The sequence below is a fragment of the Callorhinchus milii genome, unplaced genomic scaffold, assembly GCF_018977255.1.
Source record: "Callorhinchus milii isolate IMCB2004 unplaced genomic scaffold, IMCB_Cmil_1.0 Scaffold1, whole genome shotgun sequence".
NCBI lineage: Eukaryota > Metazoa > Chordata > Chondrichthyes > Chimaeriformes > Callorhinchidae > Callorhinchus > Callorhinchus milii.
Window position 1 is genome coordinate 27665155 of NW_024704742.1, and position 22621 is coordinate 27687775.

The 22621-nt window shown below is 39.9% G+C and overlaps 1 protein-coding gene across 1 annotated transcript in view; it reads left to right on the forward strand.

The window, feature by feature from the left end:
- The window catches only part of LOC103181334 (protein diaphanous homolog 1-like), a 924060-nt gene that overhangs the window by 35652 nt on the left and 865787 nt on the right, over positions 1–22621 (forward strand). The window contains exon 7 of the mRNA XM_042340721.1: positions 22006–22142. Coding sequence (XP_042196655.1) covers positions 22006–22142 — 137 coding nt within the window. The remainder of the gene's footprint in view (positions 1–22005; positions 22143–22621) is intronic.

Genomic DNA, 22621 nt, shown 5'->3' on the forward strand with positions numbered 1-22621 from the left:
TTTTGGAACATAAGCATGCAACAAATGTGAGAATGTTGACCCATGATATTAATAATATAATAACAATTCACCTGAGTGCCCATTTATAAGGAACACAGAAACAGGAATTGTCCTATCAAGCCTGCTCTGCATTAAAAGTTTTTACTCCTTTTGTACCATTACTTCCCAAGTATTTAGGTATCTTTTAAAAGTTTCAATTAATTCTGCACTTATGGCTTTCTTGAACCCTTTGTGTGAAGAAATGCTGTCTGCTTCCACTTTTAACCAGTTTAGGTCTAATTTCAAGATTGTGGCTTGTTTTGGATTCTCAATTGACCTTGTCCCTTTTTTGTAAATGGTTCAATAGGACTGCACCTTAACCTCTTCAACTCGAGAAACCTAAATGTGCTCAGTCTCTCATCATAGATAAGCCATCTTCTTTCATCAATCTGTGTCTCTCTGCAATTTTCTGCATTGACAGTTCACTGCAGCTGGGTGTCATCTACAAACTTAGACATTTCCCCTTTATGCCTAGATCAAGTTATTAATCTATAAAATGATAACACAGAGAACCATGTACAGATCTCTGGAGGACACCACTCTTGTCTCTGTTTGCATTTGGAGATTGGTCCTTTTATCCCAAACAAATTTTCCATCCAATTCCGTGCACCTCAACATTCAGTTAACAATCTGTTATCTGGTACCTTATCAAGTGCCATCTGGAAATTCATGTAGAAGATATCAATAGCTCCTGCTATATCTACTATCTTGATATGGTTGTCAAAGAACTCCATTAGCTTATTGATACTTGGCTCATCTTTTACAGACACATCTCTCTGAGCAGTGAACTGTCCCTCTGGTTCTCCTTTATTCTGTCACTGATAATGGATTCCCATCATTTGTCCATTACTGATGTCAAACTCATTGGCTTTGTTACTTAATTTGTCACTTCCTTCCTTCTTTAATAATAAAGTCATGTTCAGAACTCTGCAGCTCGTGTACTGTCCCGCACCAGGCTTCGGGACCACATCACTCCCACCCTCGCTCGCCTCCACTGGCTCCCCATCCCCCAGAGGATCGATTTCAAGATCCTCATCCTCACCTACAAGGCCATTCACGGCCTTGCTCCCTCCTATCTCTCCGACCTACTATCCCCCTACCTACCTGCCCGTACCCTCCATTCCTCTGGCTCCGGTCTGCTCCACATCCCCCGCCCCAACCGCCCTACCATCGGTGGCCAGGCCTTCAGCCTCTCAGCCCCGAGGCTCTGGAACTCTATCCTCCAGTGCCTTCGCCGCCTCCTCCCTTTCCTCCTTCAAGGCCGGTCTCAAGATCTTTCTCTTTGACCATGCCTTCAGCTCCCCTCTCGACTCTCTATCCCCTTCTCGCTCCCTCTCTCCCTTCCCTCCCCTCACCCTGACCATTTTCCCCCTGCTCGGGTCCTGATCCAACTGTACAGAGCCGTGGGACGTCCTCCTGACGTGAAAGGCGCTCTATAAATGGAATCTTGTTGTTGTTGTAGTTTGCTGCCTTCCAATCTTCCAGTATTGCTCCAGGATCCAGAGAGCTTTAAATGGTTACAACTAATTCAACTCCAATTTACTTGTCAATTTCTTTTAATACACTGTAGTGAACATCATCAGGGTCAGAAGAATTGTCTCTCTTCAGCCCCAATCATTGATACATTATTTTGTTTATCCCAAACAATTTTCCATCAATTCCATGCACCTGAATATTCAGTTAACAATCTCTAATCTGGTACCTTATCAAGTGCCATCTGGAAATTCATGAGAAGATATCAATAGCTCCTACTCTATCTACTATTTTGATTTGTCTGACAAATAACTATTATCTCATAATCGCTGTATGCTTGCCTTCAGTAGCCTCTAGTATTTCCTGTACTTCATATAACATATCCTTGACCTCCAGCATGAAGATGGAAGTAAAGTATTCATTTAGTAGTTTCTCCATGTCGACACTCTCTATCATTGTCATTCACCAATCTGTTTGAATGAGCCCTACCTCCTGTTCCTAAATGAGACATTTTATAGGCTTTAATATATTTAAATATAAATGAGAAATTATTTGCTTTGGTAGCAAAAGGTGAAGACTCAACTGCGTAAACATCCCCTTCATCTTAATTGTATTTGAGAAAATAAAGACAAAACAAGCCCTTCCATTTACAGCACTGATCAGACCATAACCTGCTCTTACTGCAACAAACTGCAAGAGTGAGCCTATAGCGATATTATTGGCCAAGTTTGAGAGCCATACGTTAAGCTTGTCCAAACCAGATGTCCTTACAAACATCAACTTATTTAAGATTGGCATTTGAGGATAAAAGTAAAGGTTAAAATGGCTCTTCCCTTCTTGTATTTTGGTGCAATCTCCAGTGTCGGAGGGAAATGATGTTTAATTTTATTTTTGCCAGATTTAGGCAGAGAACATGTGCTTGCCATTGTGAATTAATTATCCCATTTGTCTATTTTCTGCCCAATTTGGAATCAATCTGCGATTCTTGCAGTTAAGAATAGAGGTAAGTATGTCCCACCGACTTAACTTTTGCTACCGACGTGCATGTCATTTCAGGCAGCAGGAGGTATTTTTCGTGTGGGACTGAAATGGCTAAAGAGTGCAAATGAACCCCCATCATTTTGAACTTTAAACTGGATGATAATTGGTTACTTCTTGGTGTTTATTTTTGTGCGTGCGCCCCGAACAAGAAAAATTGGAGGGAGTGGTTTCTGAGTTTCTTCTGAAGCTTGCTGGTTAGATGCATATTGAATCACAATTCAGTTGTTAACAGCTGAAGAAGGCTGGCATGTCCTAATGTCTGGTTTCAACACAGGGTATAGGATTTTTAAAATTTGGAAAAAAAAGCATCGAAATCTCGATACCTTGTTGCAGTTGTACAATTCATGTCTTGAACAGCAAACAGTCACAGCATTTTGAGCCCTGGAATTGGAAAGAGTTTGAAGTGTGATGGGTCTTGTGGTTCTGGAGTCTGAAAGCCTGTATGCTAAGGAACAGCAATGGTTCTGGGTACAATGGGGTGGAGGAATGAAAACTAATTGGTGAATTCTGTTCCACGAAGTTAACAAATTAGATTTTTTTATTGCTCAGTATTCAGCAAAAAAGTTGAAAATAAAGAAATTTCATCTGCTGTATAGGAGAGACTCGTTAGTCAGGGCAGGGATTGTAATCTGAAACTGTAAATGTAAAGCATAACAGTATTTGTGTCATTTTGTGGGTAAATTTACATTGTGGAAATAGCATGCTTGTTTAGCTTCCACAATTATTCCACACGGTCAATGCTAAGACAGTGAGGTAGCATTTTGCATTGCTACCATTGCATTTTGTTAGTGGTTTCACTAACTAGCAGCTCAGTATCGCTGACGGGGAAATCCTTTTGACAGTAAGTTAACAGCTGACTGACTTACGGGAACCTCACTATTCACTTTCAGTGTTTGAAAGCAGGGATCCCATATATTTTTTGATTCCATGAATTTGCTGATCCCGTATATTTGCCGGGGCTTTCCTCTAATTAGTTAGCAGCTCTGAACGGGTGAATATTTATGAGCTGCAGGCAGAAACCCAATGATTTTGCTCCTGATTGTGATATTAAACCATTGCACAACAATCAGAATAAATCACAAGATCACAAGATTGGTTTGGGTGATGAAGGCTCTTTGTCCATTTGGTCTCATTCCTCCAGAATACTGACCCTACCAACTTTCTATTGTATCAAGCTGTTTTTTTTAAAAATGAGTCCAGTGTTCTGACTTTAGCCACCCTTACTGGAAAACTGTTCCAGTCATTAATCACTCTCTGGAAAAAGAAATACTTCCTGGTGTCTGCCCAGAAATTGCCCTTTGCAACTACAGCTTATACTATCTTATTTATCTGTCTTGGTGCATCCTAAAGCATTGTTCTGGGTTTACATTTTAATCTCATTTGACATTTTTTATACCTCTAGAAGGTTCACTTGTTGGCAATAATTTCACCTGTGTGGAGTTGAGAGAATTCGCAGAAAGTTTGGCACAAGACAGGGGTTCAGTATGGGTGCTCAACACGCCCTCGTACAAGGATAGTAGACAATAAGTGGAACAGAATGGAGTACATGGGACAAGGTTGCAGAACAGTCTCTTTGGAATCATTGTTGTAATAATAATTATGATGTTTGCATTTAATATAGTGCCTTATCACGTAGCTGAGACATTTCAAAGTGCTTCACAGAATATATTGTAAGTGGATTGACTGTAATTTATGAGCGAAAAGGGCCAGCTAATTGTGCATAGTAGTGTCCCACAAACAATTGTGGATTGAGTCTCCAAATTTTGTTTTGAGGGATTATTGCTCCTGGAAACAATCTGCAAATTGACTAACATCTAGGTTCCTACTTTCTGCTAGGTACACAGAGGTGTGTGGAGTAAGGAAACTTGCCTATGGTTTTGTCTCGCATCCTCTCACTTGCAGGGTGAGTGTCCTAACTGCTATCCTATGGGATTCCACACCCTCGTAAATGACAGTCTGCATCCTTGTTACAGAAAAGCCAGGGAATTCTGGACTTACTGCTGAATAATTTCACTGCTATAGGTTTCTGATTTTGCAGAAACTGCAGGAACAAATGTATTTTTTGTGCACTAAACCATAGGTGCACGTTAACATATATTTATAAACCTTAATAACCCACAGAACCGTGGCAATTGATTTATTTTATTAAAAGCAGCCGGCAGCAATTTTATTCTCGATATGAGAAGTAACAATTGAGCCGCAAGAGAAACAAAATTGCAATGTGGCTTCAATCTTATAACTGCCCTTTTTTCTTGGAAAATATTCTCCAATTACAGCAGCACACACTGGGCTTCCCTTAATATTTCATCTCAGTTTTGTTTCGGTCCTTCGCTTTGCAATATGCTGTAAAAAAAAATGGAACAACCTGCCCATGGAACGTAAATCATTCATCAAATAATCTCATAACTGAATAGAATTCATCTTAGACCGATACATGAGAAATTCCAGGTGCACAATGAAGGATTATTATTTGGCAAATGCACCGCTCTAATAATAATAATAATCCTTGCATTTGATAAAGCACCTTATCACATCTTTGAGACGTCTCAAAGCGCTTCACAGAATATACTGTAAAGTGAATTGATTGCATTTTTTGGGTGAAATAAGTTGAGATCTCGGAGAACAGGGGAATTTATTGCAAGTGTTACAAATCTGTAAAATACAAGTAGGAAGGGTTGGTGCATTTGATTTGGTCCCAAATTATTAAAAGGGAGCAACTACTGGGATACAACCACAACTTGTATTCATATAGCGCCCTTCACGCAGGGTAGCATATCAGAAGGATAGAGGGATTAAAGGATAGAGGAATTAAGGGATATGGCGATAGGGCGTGTAAATGTAATTAGGTTAGAAGATCAGCCATGATCTTATTAAATGGCGGGGCAGGCTTGAGGGGCCGAATGGCCTACTCCTGCTTCTATGTCTTATGGACGGAGTGCTTAACAATGTTTGGCGTAGTTTGGCTCTGAGCTGGGAAGAAAAGTAAGGTTACCATAGGTATGGTTGAAGAGTAAAATCTCTATGGGATAGTTGCTTTAAAGCTTCCATATTCTGAATGAAAATACATAAAGAATGTTAACCATCCCAATAGCGCAATTTGGGATGTGGCACCATTTTGGTGGCTTTCACAATTGGGAAAAAATTACTGCAGAGCTTATTACAGACGGCTACAAAAGTGATCAGTCAGGATCCATAAACATCTGGGTCAATAGTTTGGTTAGCTGCAAGAGAAACAAAATTGCAATGTAGTTTCAATCATATAACTGCTTATAATGAAAAAAATCCCTATATCAGCAACTATTTATATTACCAGCTTGTAAACAATTGCAATACGTAAAGCAGAGTGACTTGCCTACAGACATGTCTCATATATTTTGGCTGTTGCACTGATGCCATGATATGGTACCTGATGGGATGCCCTATTGTAATTATTAGCCGACACTGTTATTCAGAGATGGTAGGTGGTTGGGCAGGAGAGATTGTAATTATTCGATATGAATCGCCTTGACTTGTATATCCTGTGATATGTTTTGGAGTCCTGTAGCATATTGGTTAGAGAGAGCACTTGTCTCACAAGAGAGAGGACCCGTGTTCAATTCCTGGGCTGGGCAAAATGTTCGACAAGTTTCCTTGCTTCACACGTCTCTGTTTACCTAGCAGTAAGGAGGAACCCGTTTGTTAGTTGATTGGAGGATGATTTTTCTGGGGATAATATTACCTTCAAAAAAATAGAATAACTTGGTCATTCAATTCATGACTGTTTGTGGGACACTGCTGTGAGTAATTGGCTACTGCGTTTTGCATACACAAAAAAAACAGTCACTTTACAGTATATACTGTATATTGAAGACATGATAAGCACAACAATAACAAAAACAACAAAATTACATTTGTATCTTGCCTTTCATGTCGGGACAATGTCTTGGACTATATCAATTGCAAGGTTTATTATTATTATGGCAATTACCTTTGTCCCAAGGATGGTAAGTCCATCATGCAGAGATCTGCTGCCTGATGCGCAAGGCACTGCTGATCTGTCCCATTAATAGGGTTGAAATTTCACCTGGGTCCAAATGCATTTTTATTTAGCATTGCAGAGTGTCCAGAATTTGGCATGTTCTTAAATATCATCTTCATTTTGAAGCCATTGCTCTAGAACTACAGAAATCTGGCTTCAAAGTTAAAATTGAATTTAACAATTTGCCAAATTCCAGAAGCTCTGAAATGCTGAAAATATAGAGTAAATCTAGACTTGGATAGAATTTCACCCCCAATTTTTGTACAATATGAAAATAATTATCCTACATTTGATAAAGCACCTTTCACATTGGGATGATTTCACAAAGTGCTTTGCAGCATATACTGTAAAATGTAGTGACTGTATTTTGTTTATACACACTTATATGAATGTAAGTACATCTGCAGAGCTAAAATCACAACTCGATTCTGAGCCAAAAGTAGAATTAAAAGATGATGCCCAAAGGGAACTAATTGTTGCCTGACTCAGTTGGTAGCCCTCCTACCTCTAAGTCAGAAGAATGTGGGTTCAAACCCACATTAGGACATTGAACTCACAGTTTTGTCTTGCATACTAATGCAGTGCTGGGGGTGTAATGCATTGCTGGAGGTGCCGCCCTTCAGATGAGACTTGAAAGGTCCCAGTTGCCTGTAAAGGTTAAAACATTAAAATCCTACAGCGTTTTTCTAAAAGAGAAATCCTAGCTAACAACCCACCAAACAAAATCAGTCACTCACTTCAAAGCTGTTTGTGGGGGGAATTACTATGTGCAAGATTAGTTGCTGCGTTCATCTACAAATTCCACAGTCACTGTACTTTACAATAAATTCTGTGAAGAGCTTTGAGATATCCATTCAACGTAAAAGGCGCTATAGCAAATGACTGAGGTTAGAGAATTGTTGGGGCTTTAGTTTCTTTGGGGAATATGCATATCTAGTGATAGGGAATCTGAAATGACACTTCATTCATTTCCTCTTTGTATGCTTGGTTTATCAAATGCATGTAAAATCTCTAACTGTCCTGTCTGTCTCCTCCACCTTCACTGGTTACTTTGTTGAAATACTGTATGAGGCAGGTTTGCCAGGCTGCCTTTGAAGGCAGCTTTATAATTATTTAAGGCTAGGTGTTTGACAGAGCAACCAGTCTTGTTATCGACTGGCTCTGTTTACCTTCATTCATCAGCATTGTGATAATTACCACATCACAAGTCACAATTTACAGCGGTAATGGAAATGAGTTCAAGAGAAAATTAGATTTGGATGAAGAGGGGATTCAGGGGCAGGTTGCATGAAAGCAGGAAGATGAGATTGAGAAAAATCTAAATTTGATGGTCTGTATGATGGTCTCCCCAACTCACTCCTCACTCAGGATTACTCCAACGCACTCCTCACCGGTCTCCCCAGTTCCACCATTCACAAGATGCAGCTCATTCAAAACTCTGCCGCTTACATACAGACCCGGACTAAACTCCATACCCACATCTCACCAGTTCTGGCAGGCTCCACTGGCTCCCCATCACTGAACGGATCGACTTCAAGATCCTCACTCTCGTGTTCAAATCCATTTACTCCCTGGCACCTCCCTATTTTTCCGACCTCCTTACTCCCCAATCCACCACCCGGCACTGACTGGCACCGGCCTCCTGCTTGTCCCTTGCACCCTGCGCCCCATCATCAGAGGTTGTGCTTTCAGCCACTACGCACCCAAAACTCTGGAACACTCTCCCTCAATCTCTCCGCCTTGCCCCCCCTCTCCCCTCTTTCAAGTCCCGTCTGAAAACTTTCCTCTTTGACCATGCTTATGGCCAACTACCCCCTCCCCCCAGCTCGGAGTCAGGCTCCGCCACTGTTAAGCGCTCTGAGAAGCTACCCTGCCTGGAGGGTGCTATATAACTGCAAATTGTTGTTGTTTGTTGTTGTCTCTCTTCCTGTTCCTGAAAATTAAGTTTCTATTGACCTTGGCGATAAGGCTCCAATGGGGATAAAATGCAATAATAATCGTTGCATTTGATATAGCACCTTATTATGTTATAGAGACGTCTCCAAGCGCTTCACAGAATATACTATAAAGTGATGTGACTGTGTATCTTGTGGGGATAGTTCTAATTTGTGGGAGGATGGATGGAACACATCTGCATTTAGTGTGTCTAAGAGGCAACCAACAAGGTTGTGCACCAGCTTATCTACCCATTTATTTCATGAAAGGATTATTGCTGGGTGCAATTATTATTATCATCATAATAATAATTGCTTCCACACACGCACCCATATTGTGCCTAAAACTCGGATAAGAACTAAAATCACTAAAGTCAAATATATCAAACCATAGTGTCTAAACAACATGAAGGTCATCATAATTTGCGAAGGTCAAGATCCTTGTTTTAGGCAGAAAGCATCAATACATTTAATAGGAAACTCGATGCATATGTGAGGAAGAAGAGAATAGAGCGCTATTGGAAGAGATGGTGGGGTTAGAAGATGGAGGCTTACATGTAGTGTTACCACTAGCAGTAACTAGCTCGGTGAATAGCCTGTTTTAGTGCTGTGCATTGTCTACTATTCTATTGACAATTCAGATTTGAAGAACAAACTAATGATGACTGCTTCTCTACCCCAGCCACCTACCCAACTGGAGCCCCATTTTATGACAGTAACATAAGCATAATAACCAGGTAGGTGTAGACCATTGATCCATCAAGCCCGTATATCTAACTTTCAGAAGTTTTCTACAACATATCTGTCTTATTACTTGATATCGCTCTTAATTTCCATGATTTTGTCTAGTTCCTTGTACCACTACATGTGCTAATACATTCTTCCACACAATAATCACCCTTTTGCTAAACAAAATTCTCCTCTTACATTTTCTCTTCACTTTTGATGTCCCTTTTTTAAGAAGCATTATTTGCCTGTTCGTAAAATCTGTATTGATGTTCTCTAGCTTCATTTGTAATGTGAATAAGTCACTAAAATGAAGGGACTTGTACGTCCTATCTTACTAAACCAAGAATAGACTGAAAGGTTGACAGATTTAACTTTTTATTTCACTTCGCAGTCACCCAGGCTATCCCAACTTTGCCGAGAAAGAACACGTCAACATCCATTATTGCTCAAATTATGTTCTCAAGGCAACCGGCACATACATAATAATAATGTACGATTATTAAAACACAACTCCACCCACAGAATTCTGAATAAGCCAAATTAATTTACTATTATAATGTATCATTTTATGTCATTTTCTTCAACTGAGCAAAATCTCCTTGTGTCTCCTTATTTAAAAAAAGACATACTTGCCCTAGTAGATGTGCAGCATAGATTCATTAGGTTAGTTCCTGGGATGAGGGGACTGACCTATGAGGATAGGCTGAATAAACTAGGGCTATATTCTCTAGAGTACAGAAGAATTAGGGGAGATCTTATTGAAACATAAGATTCTTAAAGGGCTGATAAAGTAGATACTGAGGGTCTGTTTCCCCTGGTAGGAGAATCTATAACCAGGGGTCACAGTCTTAAAATTAAGGGTCAGCCTTTTAGAACAGAGTTGAGGAAACATTTCTTCACTCAGAGGGTAGTGAATTTATGGAATTCACTACCCCAGAAGGCTGTAGATGCTCAGTCCTTGAACATCTTCAAGACTGAGACTGATAGATTTTTTAAAAAAATAGAGGGATAGATATGGGGATAGGGCAGGTAATTAGAGTTACAATAATAATAATAATATTAATCCTTGCATTTGATATAGCGCTTTTCACGTCGGGAGGACGTCCCAAAGCGCTTCACAGAACACACTGTTGTTTTTGGTTTTGAAGGGATTATTATTAGGCGTGTGGAATAAGGAAACTTGCCCAAGGTTTCTCCCTGCCTGGAATTGAACTCAGGTCTCTCGCTTGCAAAGGTCAGGTCAGTTAGGTCAGAAGATCAGCCATGATCTTATCGAATGGCGGGGCAGGCTCAAGGGGCTGAATGGCCTGCTCCTGCTCCTAATTCTTATGTTCTTATGTTCTTAGAAGATGCAGATAATTTGCTATCTTTTGAGGATATAACCTGGGCCAACAGAAAAGTGTGGCCATTTTTGCAACAAAAAATTGCAGAGCATTTTGCGAATCTTGCAGGAAATTGTTGAGGGCTTTGCTAGACTTTGTGGGGAAATTGTGGGGATTGATTGGGGCTATTGAGGTACATTTTACTGCTACATTTTTTCATTTGGTTGATAAAAATTAAACATAAAAAAAACATACTAGATTGTTGCAACAAAAAAATGCTGATTGCTTCTTTAAGGATTTGCTTCGTGGAGTCCTGTAGCTCAGTGGTTAGAGCACTCGCTTTGCAAGTGAGAGACCTGAGTTTAATTCCAGGCAGAGGGCGAAACCTTGGGCAAGTTTCCTTACTCCACACGCCTAATAATAATCCCTCCAAAACCAAAATCAATAATAAATTGGTCATTTTCAATCTACGACTGTTTGTGGGACACTGCTGTGCGCAATTGGCTGCCACGTTCACCCACAAATATACAGTCAATTCACTTTACAGTGTGTTCTGTGAAGCGCTTTGGGACGTCCTACCGACGTGAAAAGCGCTATATCAAATGCAAGGATTATTAGGATTATTATTATTTAACAACTCTTGACGTGGGGAGTGGGATGGGCGGGGGGTCACACACCATCTTCTGTCTCTCAGGGCTGGCACCACATATGGACACAGAGACCCAAAAAGAGAGGGAGACACACTCGCAGTCACTGAGAGAGACGCATACACTCTAATGCAGTGCTTGGGAATGATGCATTGTTGGAGAATGGAAAACCTCTCTGCTTTGGTGCCCAATGGCAGTGAGGTCTATCACACAAAATTGTTTCAAAATAGTGATCTTTATGTTGTGAATTTACAATGGGATTTCCCGTTACAGTAAATGATTACTTCTTCAGCACCTTGGGACATCCTCCCGACGTGAAAGGCGCTATACAAATGTAATTTTGTTGTTGTTTAGTGATCAGAATTCATAGATCTCAGTATCAAACACTGGACAGATGTAGAGCAAAACACCTTCCAGTCTGTCAAATAGTAACCCAAACCTTAGAAGAACACTTGATTACAATACCATAATTCTTGCCCCTTCCCCGTATATCTTTTTCCCTCGCAGAGTTAGAATTTCACCTCAGTTTCAACTATGAAACTAGTTCAACATATTTAACTATGTTGAATTAAGTGCTCTTTGTCACATAAAATAACAGTGCTTGGTGACTTGATGGAGATTGCTGAAAGTATTGCAGCAGCCAGATAGGAGAAAGGATTTTCACCCTCTCCGTTTGGATTAGATTCAGATTAGGATCCCAGAGAAGAAAGGATATCATGCTGTGCCACCCCAACCTCAGCAAGGTGCCTGTAAATCAAAAAGACAAAATGGCATTTTCCTGGTGTTAAGGCCTAAGTGAGCTGCGTGTTGAATCTGACACGAACAGCTGTGGTCGGATCGATGTATTCATGGCACAATACTCACTACAGTGTGTGTCTACAATCATACTGAAGGATGCCATTCTCACCCAGTCACAACAAAGGAAACACATCACCAACCTGATGCGTAATCACCTATGAACATTAATGAATAAATGTCAGTCAGGGAAGCAAACTATTAAGAACATAGTATTAAACTGGCACAATAGCAGTCCATTCCGATTCAGCAAAACAGCAGCCAGCAAAATACACCCATCAACACTCACCAACGTGGGGACACAGTACAGATAAACATTTAATATTTAGCACACTAGTCGAATTAATAAAGCACAGAAAAGAAAATATCAAGCCATTGATAAACAGTGGGCAAATCTAGGTATTCAGCAGTTATCCAGTTTCATATATTAGTTTTTATATATTGTAAAATCACAAACAACATTAAACGTTCTTGGGGTGGGGGGGATTGTTTTACAGAAAAAAGTATTTTTTCAAAAAAATTCCTTCAGAATAAGTTAACCTCTCGAAGCAGTGTTGTGCTCAAGAAAAACGTTTCTGTGCAGTCTCAACATGTATTTAGTGCGTGGGAGATGTTTATTGACTTGCGTACATTCTGTTCCCTGAGGTTCTTCTTTAATTATAACTAGGCTGGAGTTGTCCTTTAAGCGTAGCAATTCTGCAGTACTTTGCTTGCATAAAAGGCATTTATGTTTTTTGCTCTCGTCTATAATCAACAATTTACATATGCAGATAGTTGCAATCAACATACCTCATTAATATTTCCTCCCACTTAACAAAACAAATGTACATCCCAGATTTTACAAAGATAGGATTTAAGGTCTCTACATTACCGATAAAAGCTGTATTCAAATTAATTGAATTAGTGCCTGAAATTAGCATAAATTGATGCCATATTGTCCTTTTTAGCTTAACAGTTCTTTCTTACAAATTTGGCAAAGATTGAATATGTAGAGAAAATGTGTACTAGTATTGAAACTAATCTGATTTGAAAATCGTCTAAAGTAGCATGTTTAATTGATAAGCACATGCTTCTACTGATTCCTTTAACTTTCCCTGAGGCGAGTGTTACATTTTCAGGAGTTTACGAGAGCAAATATTTTGACTAAGCACCATGATCATAACCTAATTTGCAAGTGCAAATTGGCTCAAATACAGTTTCATGCAACATTATAGTCCATTAATATGCAGTTATTTTAATCATAATTAATATTCCATCCAAGGTTTGTAACATAAGTGCGGAGAAATTCCACCTGAGTCTAGATGCGCTCTATTTATGTGGTATTATTTCAGAATATCGAGAATTTAATGCAGAGAATTTTTGGCTCATGGAATGCCCTACCAAGGAAGGTGGTAGAGTCAGAGTCCATTGGGGAGTTGAAGAGGGAAGCAGTCAGGTATATGAAAAACAGTAATCCCATTATGGGGATGAGACAGGGCTGTGGGATTGAATGAACAGGTTGCTCTGAGAGCTGGTGCAGACTCGATTGGCCAAATGAATGGCCTCCTGCGCTATAAATTTCTATGATTCTATATCTTTCGTATTTAACAAAAATGTGGGATGTTTCTTCCAATATAAATGTTTTAAAAAATAATAATTTGGTCACTCAATCCACGACTGTTTGTGGGACGCTGCTGTCCACAATTGGCTGCTGTGTTTCGCCCACAAAATATACAGTCAGTTCACTTTACAGTATATTCTGTGAAGCGCTTTGAGACGTCTCGTAGATGTGATAAGGCGCTGTATCAAAAGCAAGGATTATTATTATAAGCGAAGGGCAATACTATCTCATTACTGCTTTGCACACCAATCTTGGTAATGGGTGGTAACATTGCTGAGTGTTCAGGTGCTTATTGTCACTGATTTCAGTAGATGCTGCTCATGTATTTTATGCCACTCAGCTATTTTGTCTAACATGACAGCCATATAAAAGAACCACTATAGCCAGTTACTGAGGTGGGGTGGGAGATTACATTAACTTGAGTTAGTCTATCACTTTCTGATCATTTAAGCCTGTTACACCACCAGCACAATAAATCACAATCCAACCAGATTTTATCATCACCAACACACTCAGGTCGATATATTTAATTTAATCTTTTTAAATTTATCACCGACTTTGCGATATAAAATGAATCCTTGAACCCCGCTGATACATTATTCATTACAAAGCAATACAAATGATGTTTCTTGGCACTGCTACATGATCCAGTACTTTTGAGCGAAATAAAAAAACTATTAACATTTCATTATATGGATGTATTGTTCTAAATAGAAACTTAGGAAATTCCGCAATTGCATTTTTGTGGAGAAAATAATGTTTGTTGCAAATTGCACAAGCTGAGTTGAAACAGGCTATTGTAACTTGCTGTCAATGGTGAGGTTGAACATCTTGTGCAAGCCTGAACGCATCATGGTGGGATCAAAGTGACAGGAATGTGTCAGCTTGGTTCAGTGGTAGCACTCTTGCCTCTGATTCAGAAGGTTGTGGGTTCAAATCCCACATTGGGACTTGAACTCGTATAGTCTAAGATGACACTCCAATGCAGCATTGGGGGGTGTATTTCATTGTTGAGCCTACCTGCAAAGGCTTTGACGTTCCTTTTAAAAGAGGATTTGGTTCGGAATTAATTTGGAGTATATAGAATAATTGTATGTGACAGCACAGAAACAGACCATTTAGTGCATCAAATGTGCACTTGAGTTTTAGTCCATAGTCCACCTAATCTAATTCTTTTAGTGATTATTGTAATTTGTGACTTTGTCAGAACCCCTGATAACAATGTAGATCAACATCAGGTCAACCCTTTTAACATTCTCAGCCCAAGTAAAAAAAATATTTTTTCAAATCTGCTGGATTAGGCTTGAAAGACTGAAAGGTCTACTCCCATTGGCGGCGGCTGAACATATTATTTGGGGAGGGGCGGTTTGTCAAACTTTCATCCAGGTGAGCCGTTGGCTTGACTGATAGGTCCATCAGAGGTGAAGACGGCCTGACAAGCAGAACTGGAAGTGAGCAAGCACTGTTGCCTAGTTTGGAGAGGGGCTAGGAAAGTGTTTGATATAAAGTAGTCAAGTCAGCTTGCCTCAGTTGTTGCACTGTTGTCAGAAAATTGTGGTCTCAGGACTTTGAGACCCTCATACATGCATTCATAACATCCAGACTCGACTACGCAAACTCCCCGCTTGTCAGCCTCCCCAACTCCTCCCTCCATATGCTGCGGATCATCCAGAACTCTGCACCCCATGTCCTCTCCCACACCAGGCTCCCATCACACAGAGGATACATTCAAGATCCTGGTCCTCACTTTTAAAACCCTCCATGGCTTTGCTCCCCCCTACCTCTGCAACAGCCTAACCCCCGACCAACCCGCTCTCTCCGTTCAGCGGGCTCCAGCCTGCTTCACGTTCCACGCCCCCTCCCTTGTCTCCTTCAAGACCCATCTCAAGACCATCCTCTTCGACCGTGCCTTCAGTCACCCTCCTTCCTCCCTTGCCCTCCACACTTCCTGATCCCATCCCCCAGGCCAAGTCCGAAGCACTGATTGTCCAGCGCCTCCTGACGTGAAAATGTAATGTTTTGTTGTTGCCTAGGCTGACACTCCAGTGCAATGCTGTGGTTGTCAGAGGTGCCACCATTTGGAAGAGACCTAATACTGAGGCCTTGTCTGCCAGTTCAGGTGAATGTTAAAGATCTTATGTGATAGAGAGAGAGAGAGAGTTCCTTCCAGTGTTGTGGCTAGCATTTTTCTTAATGAATTGGTCATTCGCTTCATGGTAGGACATTGCTGTGTACTAAATAGTTGCTGCATTTGCCTACAGAATACTCACAAGATTTGATTGTAATTATCTTTGAAATGTTTCATCATTTTAGGTGCAAAGTAAAATGCAAGTGTTTTTATTATTTTAATACTCCCTCCCATTGGATTTTCCCCTATAATCCACGTTTTGTCCACAGCTTTTCTAGCCACTTTCTATCGTTGGTCACACATGTCATATGATGCAGCACTGTTTTTTCTCTGGTGTGTCCTCTACTTTGGACAAAACATCTAATGGCCCCAATCTTATCCACCGCACTAGCCTGTGCTTGTCCCCACCTCTCTCCGTGTCACCACAGCCTTTGGTTTTACACTAATGGTGAAGTCTGTAAATGGTTCCCTTGGGGGAGTGAAGGGGGAAATTGTTCCATTCGTTGCATTTTCTGCCAAACGAGGGCAGATCATGCCACACAGCAGCTGCACGTTGCCATCCTGGGATGAAAGCCAAAGATGACAAGCAGATGAATAGAGCAAGCCATTTATAATCGTTTGTTTAAAAATACTGCAATTCTGAGCTGCTTAATTGAAATGGATGTTGATATCATGAAGCACCATATAATAGAAATAATGAAGTGAAAGGGGCTTGAAGATTGAGAGTTACTATTAGTACGCTTTAAAAGTTAAGTGGGAAATTATCATTAATCTTCAACACCCTTTGTCTTTCTATTTCTGTTGATTTTAAAAATATATAGGTATATTTTGGATTAATGAGTGAATGCTGAAGCAGTCACTGGGGGAACCAGTTTGAAAGTAATGGAGAGCGTGGAAATGTATGGATCTTACTTAACGTCAGTTACTCATTTCCTGGCTGTTGGTGAGACCTCTCATTAACATGATAGGGTGCTCAAATGCAAGGAATATTATTATAACATTCATTCGGATACAGACACAATCCTCAAGTTTTAACTCCAATTACTTTCCCCCCATTTTATCTCCCAATTTATTCCTTTTGGCCCTGGAAGTGATCAGCCAACAACAACTTACACTTAAATCGTGACTTTCACATATAGTGAATGTGTCAAAGAGGTTAAGCAAACAACAAGTGTTGTCTGCCCTCTGAAACCTCGCCCATTCAACCAATGGGGTTGTTCTCAGGCTGAGTTTACCGTAGCTCGGTCAGGTGCTGACAGCCAATGCGTACATATGTGCTGATTGATTTGTTTCTCCCCCTATCTCAGCCCAGAGAGATTGACAAAAGCTGCTGTGTCCAATTGGCTCCCGCATTTTGCTCAAAAATATAGTCAATTCACTTTACAGTCTATTCTGTGAAGTGCTTTGAGACGTCTAGAAGATATGAAAAGCGCTATATCAAATGCAAGGTTTATTATTATTAACCAAAGCACAATTTTACGGTTCAAATCTGGACTCTTTCTGGTTCTGCATTGCTCAGCTTTGAATCCACCTGCTCACAGAGCCATGAGAGATGAACTCTTTGACCTACTTTTATTTTTTTTAAATTTTTTTTGTGTGATTTGCTGACGTTGCAAATTGTGCCAAAAATCATAATGCAAATATACACCTATTCTCACGCAGAGCTGGAGATTGAAAAACTTATTTTCCACACACAAGAGTATGGACTGTCAGGAGGAAATCTGCCATGTGATTTTTATTGAGCCTTTGGATCAAATGACCATTCATCAGGGTTTGTAATGACGTATGTAACTCTGTGGTTTTGGTATACGGTGATTACTAGTGCAAAATGCAATGTTTTCACAGCTTTGAGAGTCTCTACTGTGAGATACAGACAAATTGACAATGAAAATTTTACTTGACATATGCGTTTGTGCCGCACTCAGATGCAGCGCTGCACTGAGCAGGGCAGCTGATGGTGGTACCCAGTGAGAAACCTCACTCAGCATAAAGTGCTTAGTGCTGTCAACTGGGATAGCAAGGGAAATGTCACATACAGCGCTTAACCAGCTATCAGTATAAGGAGCACTATATATAAAAAATAAAATTTGTCGGGCTTGATGTTTATATCACTGGCCTCAATACAAGAAAGACAAATTCTACTTCTCTAATGCATTGCATTATACATTTTCCACTTTCTTATTACAGAAATCCTTCCTGATCTTTTTCATTTCACTTAAGTATCTTCTGCCTTGTCCTTTAATCTGCAATTCACTCAGAATGTTATACATCCATAATATAATTGCATTGAGCATTTTCATAAATTAAAGTATAAGCTTGTGATTTTGTACGGGTGATCTTGAATATTAAAAGAGTTGCGGATAGAAACATTAGGAAAATTGCTCTGGGGACTCTCTCTGGGATTAGATAAGATTGGCTGATTTGAACATTATTGAGGGAGGAGTTTTTAACATTGGGTACTCTAGAGATTTACCGAGGTTAGGGGCTAATAGGTTTGGGAACCATTAAGAATTTACAAATTGGGTCAGAGGTTCACTCAATTAGTACCAAAGGTTAGTTGTGATATATTTGCAGGTGTCCGAGTCTGTACACATCATTTGAAAGCAACAATTACTTGAAATTATGAGTATTGCCATTCCTTAGAGATTACGGTACAGATCCATAATCAACGCCTGGTCCACACACAAACTGACAGTAGCATTGGCTAACTCTCTCTCCATCTCCTCCCTGTTTCTCCATCTACTCTCTCTCTCTCTCTTTCCATTTCTTCGCTCTCTCCATCTCCCCTCTCTCTCACTCCATCTTCATTCTCTCTCACTCTCAAAAAAAAGTCTTCAAACAAAAATCATAATAATTTGGTCACTGAATCCATGACTGTTTGTAGGACATTGCTGTGCTTAATTTGCTACTCCGCTTCGCCCACAAAATATACAAGCAATTCACTTGACAGTGTTCTCCGTGATGCGCTTTGAGATGCCTCAACAATGTGAAAAGGCACGATATCAAATGTAAGGATTACTATGAATGTTATATAGTATCTTTCATTTCAGGAGGATGTCTCAAAGTGCTTGCTGAACGGGCACCAAAGATGAGGATTGGAGCTGAGGTGGGGGTTAGGAAGGGAAAGATTACTTAAAATAGATTATGGCAGTTCAATTTCAATGCCCCCCCTCCCCCACCATTTTGCCATAACTTGTAACCTCCAAACATCCAAATATCCATCCATCTCTCTTTTAAACATTCCTGAATTAGTATTTTACCTAAATATATCAAATGTTTTGGACTGAGTTTGTGACTCATTACTTGGAGCTGTGCAGTTTTTTTATTTTTTACTGAGTGTTTTGTATTCGAACACTGCAATAACTAAGGTTAGAACCATAGAGATGTACAGCACAGTTAGAGGCCATTCAGAATACTTTTTTCATGATGTTTCAACCTCCAAGAAGCTATGTATCCAAATCCCAGTTCCCTGTTCTTCCCCTATGTCCTGCAGTATCCTTCCTCTGCACGTGCTCGACTGAGGTTTTTTTACTGTGAACTAGTATGGATTAGTGAATGGCTGTCTGTGAGGAATGGTTGTGAATTAGTTTCTTCTTAGACCAAAAGATTATGTGAGGCATGACCTGACTCAACCCAAAGTTGTAGACACCTAGAAGAATATTAACAATGCAAGTACCTGTACAGACAAGGGTTGATATTGCAAATTCCACTCTTACTGTAACAAAACATATGAGGTAATACATTTTCCTGTAAATCACTTTTAAAAATTGCCTGATAGGTCTTTAAGTCAGTTGTCATAAATTCAATAAAACTTCATGTTCTGCGTGGCGAAATCAATATTCAGACTCCTCCCTCCCCCAACATCAGAAAAGAACATAGTGCTACAACAGTGCGCAAAAATACAATGTAATGGAGGATTACACGACATCCCACTGACCTGGGAGTGTCACAGGCTGGTGCTATTGGGTCTCTACCTCAGTTGGCAGCACTCTGAATCAGAAAGTTGTGGGCTCAAGCCTGACGTCAAGACTCCAAATTCATATAGTCTAGGCTGATGATCCAATGCAGTGCAGGTACCATCCTTCTAATGAGATATTAAAGTAAGGCTCGAGTCTGCCTGTTCAGCTGGACATCAAAGAAGATCCCTCATTTTAGGAAAAACTATAAATTAGATTTCTCTCTGCCCAAAATGTAAACGATTGCATTTCCCAGCAAATACTGTTGAGAAAATACTTTGTAGGTTAAAAAGTAAAAATATGCTGATTGTTGGTCAATGGGGTAGGGAATCCTTTAATGACTTTAAATAAATATTAGGAATAAGAATAATCCTTACATTTGGCATTATGCCTTCCATGTCAGGATGATGTCCTAAAGCACTTCACGGGATATACTGTAATATCTAGTGCTTTGTATTTTGTAGTTGAATGTGTCAACCAATTTGCACACAACAATGTCCCACAATCAGCTTTGAAGTGAATGGCATATTTTATTTGGGAGTATGTTGTCCAAGACACTGGGAGGAACTCCCTTTTCTTTTCAAATAGTGTCATGGGATCTTGAACAATAAGTTGAACAGACATTTCACTCCTTGAGTTTGGATTTGTTTTCTTTTAACATTTGTCTTGCTGGCCATGTTGTGAGAACATAGTTATGTCAACATGGATCGGAATACAATACAGGTTGTGGGTAAGCAGAAGCATCACTGGGACAGGATATAATTTACAAGTATAAGAGACAACTCATAATCCTGAAAAACATCCTCCTTCATTTTCACATGATTAGGGAGACAAAACTCAAATAGTAGTCATTTCTCATTCTCTTTATTCTACTTTGTATAGTCGTGCTACACAAGACTGATGTGTTAAAAAGGCAATGCTGCTATGAATAGGATTGTGAGTTGTGCAGAATTACATAAGGACATACCATCCTTCAAATGAGATGTTAAACCAAAGTCCCGTCTGCTTGTTCAGGTGGAAGCTAACAATCCCTGGTATTATTCGAAAAGAGAGGGGAGGAGTGTCTCCCGGGATCCTGGCCAACAATCCCCCAAATAAAATGATTTATTCACTTCACGGCTGTGACTGGGACATTGCTGTGTGCAAACTGGCTGCCGCACTAGCCTACACATCACACGGTCGCTAAACTTTATAGTATACCATGTGAAAGGCTTTGTGACATCCTCTCGATTTGAAAGACTATACTAGATGTAAGGATTATTAAGGATTATTATTATTATTCTAAAATACACATAAACACATGTTATGTGGAATACAAACTGGGCTGTCTCAAAATCTGCCTGGCCACATTGGAAGAGAATGTGGGGTCCATGTGATGGACATGTGACAGCTTCGTTCTTTCTTGTAGATTTACTGAACCATAGCAGCCGATTTGCTGGTACATAATGGTGGATGAATCTTTCAACTTATTTACAATTCTAATTTCAGGTTCAGCTGCTCTTTCATTTCAGATATTAAAATGAAATTGTCTCTGAAAGGAAAAAAAACCATAATAACACTCTGTCATATATGATAACGAATAATACGTTAACCTCAGGACCAGTGTGGTGAGATTCCTAGCGTCAGAATAAATACATTCCTCAACATTTGAAGGTCATTGGTGATGGATTTGTCCTCTGAAGCCACATGCTGGCTTCAAAAGGTTTCATGCCCGTGACAAGTGAGGAAAATTGAGTTAATTTGTGTATTACAGGTTTCGTTTCTATCTAAACAATCATAAGAATTTTGGTTTGATATAGTGCCTTACACAATAGGAAGACGTCTCAATGCGCTTCACAGGACTTTTACCGTACGTGTTGTGACCAAATATTTTGTAGGCATTTATAGTCGGAATAAATTGGGTGATACCGTTCTGTTTTTTGTTAAAATTGGATGGATCCAAAAAGATTTGGTGTGTCTATGTTTAGGAAATAGGAAACCCTTACTTTTATTGAAAGCTTTCAAACTTGTTCCTACTTTGTTTTTATTTGTATATGAGGCAGATTAAGGTTTAGTTTGTTGGTTCTCCATTTCCTCAGCAGATCAAGTTCAAGGATATTGTTCTTACTTTTAAACTCTGCTACCTCCTGAGGTCTTACTAATGTGGCCTCTCCCTCCTCTCAGCAATTATTGACCTGCTTTGTGTTCCTCACCCAATCTGCCCCACAAACAGTGAACCTTCAACAACAACATCTTGTTCAGCCGTTCTGTCCCCATTCTCTGGAACTTCATCTGGAATAATTTATGTGATATTAGTTAGATTGGAGCTGCTGTAATTCCACAGGTACAAAATGGCAACTGCAGAGAGCACAAATCTCCAGCAGCTTTCAGGTACACAGACCAGGATAATCTGTCAGAGATTCTGGAACACTGGTTACATGTGGAGACACAAGCACCGATATCCTTCCACGAATGTATCAGGTAACAGCTGTCCCCACTCAGTTTCCTAACCTAACCTCATGTCTCACCCAGGTTGGCAGGGATATAAATGTGTCACTGGTACAGTCAGCATAATTCGGAACAAGGTACACAATGATATCAACCATTGACCTGTTTGATACAATGATATACTTGACATCAAATAATAGGTAAATTTCACTCTCTATGTCTGTGCTAGTATGAGCTCCCACACTGGAGCTCTCTGCTTAAGACCATTCCCTGCTATTTCCCTATCCCTTTAATGTTCTGGTTCCTCTCGTATTTATCCATTTCCTTTTTTAAATGCCGTTACAAACTCATCTTCAACAGTTGTTTCTGATGCCAAAAAAACTGTGTAAAAAAAAAAAAAGCCTCTTCTTGACAGATGCAGAATGATCTTGAAAAGAGGTCGATGGAGGTAAAGAAGAAATGTGTTTGTTGGTGGTTGCAGGATATTGGGAAGCTGATGTAATGAGATATTT